We start from the raw sequence: 8,558 nt of genomic DNA on the forward strand, positions 1-8,558 counted from the left end.
TAAGGAAAGTATAGAATTTATTGCATGAACAATTTAACTAAGTTTTGGAGTTGAAGATTGCAGAAAGACGAGAGGCGAGTGAGAGAGAGAGTGTGTGTATGTGTGGGAGAGAGAGAGAGAGAGATAGAGAAAGAGAGCAGAAAGCTAATCAAGCATCCAAAGGATTATCATTTTACTGCAATTTTCCCCCAAAGCTATCGATTCTCAAAGTTTTGATTTAAGAAATTTTTATGAGAATTAATTAATTGTTTATCTAAGGAGAAATTGAAGACCTCAAAACGTTCTTTCTGACAAAGCATGGAGTAAATTTTTCATCTTGTGGTAAAAGATAATATTCTTACCACTAATAATTTCTCTGATAGGTCGTGGCCAACTTCAACAATTGTCCACTCTATAATAGACAGAATAAATCTAATGATGTTTTTTTACAAAAATTAATTATTTAATTATCTAGGGAGAAATTTAAGACTTCAACTCATTCTTTGTATCGCATAAATTCAATTTTTCACCTTGTGGCAAGAGAAAAGAATTTTACTGCTAATATTTCTCTGAGAGGTCCTAGCCGACTCCAACTATGGTCCACTCCATGATATACGGAAGAATCGTCTCTCGCTTATTAATGAGATGTCCCCCTTGTCTGACATTCGAAGGCCGTGAAATAATTGACTTGGTTTGTATCCAAAACTATAAGGATGTACAATTTTCATATTATTCAAATCAATTACATGCGAGGCGCATGTTTTAACCATACTTGCAATCGCAAGCTACCTCCTGATTAGGGGAGAAAACAAGCCAAATACAGGCCGAGGCAGGCTTCCCACTTGTTAGGCTCATTTTATAATCAAGTTGAGTTCAATTTAGCTCGTCTAAGTTCGAGCCGAACTCAAGCTGCTCATAAAATACTCGTTTAAAAATCTAATACGAGTTTAGAGACTTCCATTTACATAATTTGAAATAATACTCTTATTTATATTTTAATTTGTATACATGATAATAACTAAAAATATATAATATATAAAATTTATTTTATATTAATATTTTAACCTAATTCGACTTGAGCTAGAGCAAGCAAAGCCAAACCTAGCCAAACTATCAAGCCGAAAGAATGAGCCAAACTCGGGCTATCTTGCGAAATGAAGAGATGCCATGCCTTTCCAGTTGGATGGTTCAAACATCAGGTGCTGGATTCTTTAGGTTATAGAACACAACATTCGAAAGAGCCAAATAAATTTAATGGCTAGAGGGAGCAGATTTGTGGTCATAATAAATTTGACACCAAGTCACTTTTCTTCTGCCATCCCTTCTTTCCAGTACCAACTTTTTTTTTTTAATTTTCTCTTTTAATCCATCCTCTTTATTTTTCTTTCTGCAGTTTGCAGCCCACCCCTTTGAGCGACAAAAGCCCACGGCTTTTCACCCCACCCACATGCATGCCTGCACCACCCCCATGCTCTCCTTACGGCCTTTCCGTGCCTCCAAAGCATGCATGCCCCCAACCCCACCGAAATCCATTGTTTTGAGACCAGAAAGGCTTCAGGTAAAAGTGAAAACATCATGCTTATAAGCTACATTGGACCACAACCACTCTCTACCAACTTAAGCAATATGAGCATCTGCTGCTGAAATGGTCCCTCTGAAACAAGGACAACGTAAACGAATCCACCCACAATAATTGCTGGGGTTCCCCACAAAAGGATCCCCGTAACTTTTTAACGGTCTTTGGTTGAGGACTTCCAGCTAGGAAACAATTTTTATCCTCTCTTGCAAACAGTACACTCTAGTTTGAATACACCAGAAAAACAAAAGGAACCCTTGAGAGTGTCATGAATAGTGAATAGACTCGAATCAAAGCACAAATTTACATTGTTTAGAGCTCAAAAGCCAAAAGAAAAAGGTTGCACAAAGCTTAAGCCATCATAATCTACATGCATGAGAGTGGAGTTGGGTGAGGATGGCATCAAAAGCGAATCATGAAAGCATGTTTAGGACCTTCACCATTCACTGGAGACTACATTCAAGGGAGTGGAGGGCGGCCTCGAATGAGATATGGGAAACAGTTTAGGCCTCAATAACCAACACCGAGACGGCGTTAAATCGGTATCGTCAGAATCTAGATATACAAGGAGAGACGGGAGGGCGACGTCAGAAGCTATGGAGTTGGGTGAGCATGGCCACGAGCTCGTCGCTCGACGGTCGGTCGGCCGGCAAGTCCGATAAGCATACGAGAGCAATTCTAAGGGCCATCAGCATCTCCTCCTCCTCTACTTCCTCCCCTAACATGGCCTTATCCAATGCCTCTTGAGCCTCTCCAGCTTGCTGCAAGTGCCTGAGCCATCGGCCAAAGCTGCCCCTCCCTGCCTCCCCAGTGAAGAATGAATCCGACGGGTCTTTCCCCGTGAGCAGCACGCCGAGGATCATTCCAAAACTATAGATGTCGCTCTTATCTGTGTACCTGTGCAACATCCATGCATGCTCCATCAGTAAAGTTTCAATTTGTAGAGACATAAGAGGTTGCCCTTGACAAGATTCGTCAAGAAAATGGCACTCTTTGGAGTTAGGATGGCAGGTTAAATAAAACCAAGGTTATATGAGTTCAAGGCATCATTTTTCGAAAGCTCGGCTGCAAGGAAGTCAGTGCAATGATGGAATCGATAGATTACAACCAATGCATTAAATAAAAGCTTAACTCTACAAATATAAAGAGAATTTAGACTGTAATCAACTGCAATTAACCAGATAAGAGAAAAACCAATTCAAGGCATGCTTAGACAAAACAAGACACTAAAATACTACCATAAGGGATAAGAAGGCATGCAAAAGAGCAAGCACAAACCAGGCCCACCAGATTTGAATCGCTATCAATGCCTCAAAATCGAAAAACAAATCGAAGCAAACACTAGCAAGTCCGTAACAATTCATACTTGTAAGGATCACTAAGTTCCCTTGGTAATGGAATTTTTTTACCTGCAGCTCTGATAGCATTCGGGAGCAGCGTAGTATGCACAGCCCGGCACATCCAAGCTTGCTGCGACCAGCCTCGCCAATCCACAATCGCCTAACCTTGGCTCAAACCCTTCATCCAACATCACATTGGAGGGCTTGAGGTTGTGATGCAGGATCCTTGGGCTGCATTCGAAGTGCAGGTACTTCAGTCCCCTCGCCATGCCGACCGCAATCCGATGCCTCAGATCCCATCCAAGTGCGGTTTGCTGCGACCTCACCCTCTTCATGGCGTCCTCGAGGCTTCCACCGGGAACGTAGTCATATGCCAAGGAGAATCGATCATGGTCGCGAATGTAGGCCCTCAGGCTCATCACATTGCGGTGCTTCACCCGGGCCAGCATCTCGAGCTCCTGCTGCACTCTTCTCTTCTGAGAGTTGGGATTTGGCAGCGGAGAGGCGTTGGAGCAGATGGGTTCGAGCCTCTTCACCGCCACGATCAGCTCGTCATCGAGGACCACTCGGTAGTATTTGCCATTGATGCTTGACCCGAGCAGCTGGGTTGATTCAGCTTGGTTCGAGAGTGCGAATTGGAGGGTTTTGGGGGAGATTTGGGGAGTGAAAATGACGGGGCCTTTGAGAATTGGGGTGCGGTTGGCAAACAGGATGAAGAGGCGAATCAAGAAGAGGAAGACCGCCGAGGCGGCGATGCCGGTGAACAAGCCGAAGACGATGCCGAGGATTAGTCGGCGAATGTGGGCGGTGGTGGAGGTTTTCGGAATCTTCGACGGGGGAGAGGGTGTTGGGGACTGGGAGAAGATGGGCTCTGAGTGGAGGGGTTGGGAGAGGGTAGTCTCTGGGGTCTGGAAGAGGAAGAAAGCAAGGAGGAGGAGGAGGGTTTGGAGAGCTAGGGTTTTTCTAGGGTTTTTGTTTTCCATGAAAGGAGCACAGATTGGGGAGCAGGGGAGACCCCAAAAGCTAGAAGTAGCAGCCCCAAGATTGGATATTTCTGAGGATTTCAGATAGATTACAGCGCAACAAACATCAGAAGACATCAAAAAGAGAAAAAACAATTAAGGGGACAAAACAAAGATGGGGTTTATGAGACGCTCTTACATGGAAAATGGAGGAACAAATCTTCAATAGACCTCAAAAAAATTCCCCTTTTTTTCAACTTCTCACTGAAATATATCTTTCCCCAAAGGAACCAAAAAAAAAATCCTTTTTCTACAGAACTAGGAGGGAGTTGAGCCAAGATGGGATTTTTCTGTGGATATTAGATGGAAAACATTACAGCAAACCTCAAAACACCTTTAAAAAAAATTGAAACTGCAACAGAACTAAAAAGGAGGGAAACCAAGATAGAACTTCTTTTTTCTTTTTCCTTTTGGAGGATTTTGGAAGGAAACAGTGGCAAGCTCCAAAACACCTCTATAAGTTCTTCCTAATCCAAGCCGAGAGCTCCCAGAGTTTTTGAGCTGAGGATCAAGACACAAGCCTCCAAGTACCTGAAAAAAAATCTCGCCAGAGCTAAACCTTAGTTAGCCAGGCAAAGATGGAGATTTTCCAAGGATTTGAGATGAAAAGAGGGCAATAATCTGCAAATCACATCAAGAAATCCTGAAGACTAAAAAGAGGCAAGCCAACAATGAGGTTCTCATGAGGCTTTTAGGTGGAAAACAGTATAAGAGCCCTCAAGCGCATCAAAAGTAACACCTTTTAAAAATAATAATAATAATAATAAAATGACTATTTTTAAAAAATCATTTCCTTTCACTTGTTGGTTCTAATTACAAACCCAGACAAAGAAACAAATGCCACATTTATCTACCCTTGCGATGGATTTCCCAGCAGCCAGATAAAAGTAAAGAAAAGAAAAATGGGCCGAAAACGTAGAAGCAGGAGCTCAGAATAAAGCTAAAAAGCAAGGCATTCCCCAGCATTCTGGCCTCTGAAACTAATAAATGAAAAGGGAAACAAAAACTCATTTCTAAATCATTTCTCGTTTTTCTGAAGAAAAAAAAGGTGGGCCATTTAGATGTCTCTCAATTTTTTTTAATATACAAATCAAAGACTTTATAACCAGCAGCACCAATCTCAAAGCCCCAGCCTTTCTATTTCCCCCGACATTCTCGAGATGTTCCTCTCCAAGCTCTCCCCTTAACAAGCATAATAATCCTAAGAAAATTCCTATGAAAAGATACACTCCCGTTTTACCCCTCGGTTTCACTCACCAGATTTTTCGAAGTGGGTGAAAAGAAACAAGAGGCGTGAATATATCAGCTACAGAAAACATGAGGGGGAGGAGAGAGAAAAGCTCTCTCGATCTGCGTGCAAATCCGTGTGACACTGCATGTCTCTCTGTCCCTTGTCACCGCTGTTTTTTTTAATTTTGAAATTATTTTGGAGATTGATGATATCTTTGCTCCACTTTTAATAACGCACGCGCTCCAGTCGCACGGAGGAGATGAGGGGAGTGCATACGATACAAAAGGAGGCGTGGATGTATAGAGATCCCAGGTTTTGGCTCGTTCCCGCCTGTTTTATTTATTTATTTTTTTGTATGGTGGGCCCAAGGAGGGAAAGGTCGGCCCAGGACGATGCGGCTGTGGCGCGGTCACGAGGCGGAAAGCGACGGCATAGGAACGAGTGTGAGGAGGGGAGGAGAGAGAACGGATCCCGGGCTTTCTTTTTTCAATTCAGTAGATTTTGCAATGCTCGGCGGTACTGTATAATCCCGGATGGGCTTTGGATGGATGCTCCGCTAAAATAGCGGTGAGTCTTCCGCATCGCGGTAGGCTCACGATAGACATGCTGCGCTCCACAGCCTCGATGAGGCCAGCTAATGTCTCCCATTGTCATGCCACTTGTGCACCCACAGCCTCTCGCGGCAGAAGCGGCCTAATGCATTTGGAAGCCTAAAATCAATTTTTTAGAAGAAAAAAAAAATTATTATTTTATTTTTGAAGCGTTTTTCTGTAGTAGGCCGGCTTAAGATGAATTCATAGAGGAAGGCTTTTTTCCTTTCTATTTTCTCTTTGAGGCCTATCCTGTGGTGGGCCCTTTTTGGACCAGAGATCCAGACGACCACCTTAGTCGCCTAAGAGGTGAGCCGGCTCTGCATGGCGGTCATGCATTGAGCATCAATGGCCTCAGCCCTTCCGCATGGGATGCACAATCGAGCAAACCAGGTTTCAAGTCCGGGATGGCGATCCGTGCATATGAGTTAGTTAGACTAACAAGCTCAATTCCTACAGGATTTTCAGCCGGGTCATGGAGAAATATCCAAACACACCCTAAGGTTGCTTTGTTCGAGTGGATTTCTATCTCTCTCTCTCTCTCTCTTTCTTTCTCTCCTTTAGTTAAAAAAATTAAAAAAATCTTTATCATCCAAGTTCAGAATAAATTTTCTGTATAAAAATTTTAAAATATGGCTTTTATGCAAAGATTTCTCAAAAACTAAAATATTTGTATTTCCTACTTAAGGGTAAAAAAAAGATTCAGGCACACTTATAGGCCAGAGAGATGTGGTTGCATGTAGAGATGGGTAACTTATGACCCATCCCATCAAACATGTCCGAAATCAATCTTCTTTAGGTAATTTTGGATTTGGCATAAATAAGTTGAAGTTATAACTAAGTTTAACCCATCTATAGTTATTTATTAAATAGATCAATTTAGATTTAGACCCTAGACATATTTAACCCATTTGGCCTATTTAATAATTGGTTCAACCTGTTCCTTAAATAAGGTATACAAGCCAAATCAAATTACTTGTTTAATAAAAATATTGGATTTAGATCTGAATTTTTGACTTCTTTAATAAATTGACCAAGTTTATGTTGACAAATTTTTAGTTTGTCTCGTATCCAATCAGATCCGACTCAATTGGTACACTCAGTTGCACGCAATCTATTTCTTCTTCTTTTTTTCAATTCTCTCCTAGATGCACGGATAGTGAGACCATGCGTCATTTGTATGCTAAACTATCTTCGGATAATATATCAACAATCTCCTTTGTATGGATCATCAAACCATGTAAAGTTGTTGTACATGATTTTTGCATGATTTGCTAACTAATGTTTCAAAGTTGGATTCCTAAAAAGAATATGGAAATTTTATTTCCTCCAACGTTTTGGAGGGAATAGAGCAGTTTTCAACCAAAGCCTTGTCATTGATTGAGTTACCTTCCATTGAGGATCATGTCAAGGCTGAAGTAGTCACTCATGGTTAATGGTCTTCTAATCCTAATCTCTGAAGCCCATGAGACGGTCTTTTTCACAGCCTTACCGATCTATTTAGAAGGAAGAAGGATTTTTTTAATCCTGGTTAGCTTGAATGTCCCTGTATGATAAATAAATACATAAAATATTTTTGAAAGCAGAGCTGTGAGCCTTTAACTTTCTTTAAAGAAAGATCATAAAACCGGTTTTCAAAGCCTATAATAGTGATGTTTGCACTTTTGAGTCTAGGTTAGATTTATGCTCGAGCTAAAAAGGAATTGGCTAGAAAGCAGGGTAAAATCTTTTTTTACTTTCATCCTTCTTAATATATAAAAAATATAATGCAAGATCTCTATTTATATCAGTAAAGGCTGCCCTTATCTAAGTCAGATATTCTTCTAGTCACAATTAAATTTTCTAAATAAAAAAATATATTTATAAAAAAAATTTCAAATTTGGAGAGAAGCTAGATTTTGGCACATTAGTGTTAATAATCTTTATCCTTTGATGTACTTGTTGCCCAAAAAGACAACCCAAGAGGGGGGGTGAATTGGATTTTAGGTAATTATTGCAAATAAAAACTTAATAAGTAACTAATTAAACCTTATTGCAAGTGGATTAATTAGTTTACTATATGCAGTGAATGAAGGGAATGGAAGAGACAATGAAACAATCACAAACACAAGAGATTTTATAGTGGTTCGGAGCTAACCCTTGCTCCTACGTCCACTCCCCAAGCTTCACTTGGGAGTTCACTATAATCCCACGGATTACAGCCGGTTGTTTTACAAGCTCACAACCCAACTTGTTGTTTTACGAGATCACAACGAACTCGGTCGGTTTTCACAGGCTCACCGACTAGAACCACCCGATTGTTTTTCCGGGATCACAATCGAACCCTTACACGTTGGTTTTACCCTCGGCTCACCAACCAACCTTAACACCCTTGATTCAATCCCCTGATTGAATCAAGTAAGAAAAGTAGTTTGAGAAGAGTACAAGGATAGCTTCTTGAAAAGCAAATATAAACAATATAAATAAAGAAGAGTTAGAAGCCCTCAAACAGATTTTTGGATGTGAAGTAAGGGGCTTCTCGAACTCTGCAACTCCTCTTGAGTGTGCTGAAGATTTGCTGTCAGAAGGAGAGCCTTGAATGCGAGGAAGACGTTTGGAGGATGGATTTCAATGCACTTCTTCCTTCTTTCTCTTGTGTTTACTCTTGAGTGGCTTTGGTAGGTGGAAATGCCTTTTTCTTTGAGTGGAGTCTCTCACTTTCTGTCTATACTGTTCACTCTGGCTATTTAAACAATCCCCATCGAAAACTAGCCGTTAGACACACTTTTAGAGCCGTTCTGCACAATCTGCAACTCCTGACACAGTGTCCGTTGGGATCGA

At 41.1% G+C, this 8,558-nt stretch overlaps 1 protein-coding gene across 1 annotated transcript; it reads right to left on the reverse strand.

The window, feature by feature from the left end:
* Positions 1-1,819: 1,819 nt before the first annotated feature.
* On the reverse strand, positions 1,820-4,879 carry CRN (Protein kinase superfamily protein). The gene is made up of 2 exons (XM_017846815.5): positions 2,965-4,879; positions 1,820-2,452 (listed from the first exon to the last, which is right to left on the reverse strand). The coding sequence occupies exons 1-2, from the start codon at positions 3,993-3,995 to the stop codon at positions 2,143-2,145; spliced, it is 1,341 nt and encodes a 446-aa protein (XP_017702304.3). The 5' UTR covers positions 3,996-4,879; the 3' UTR covers positions 1,820-2,142.
* Positions 4,880-8,558: the final 3,679 nt, after the last annotated feature.

Source organism: Phoenix dactylifera, chromosome 12 (assembly GCF_051530095.1).
Source record: "Phoenix dactylifera cultivar Ajwa chromosome 12, Ajwa_hap1_PhDact_Kaust_v1.1, whole genome shotgun sequence".
In the NCBI taxonomy this organism is placed as follows: Eukaryota; Viridiplantae; Streptophyta; class Magnoliopsida; order Arecales; family Arecaceae; genus Phoenix; species Phoenix dactylifera.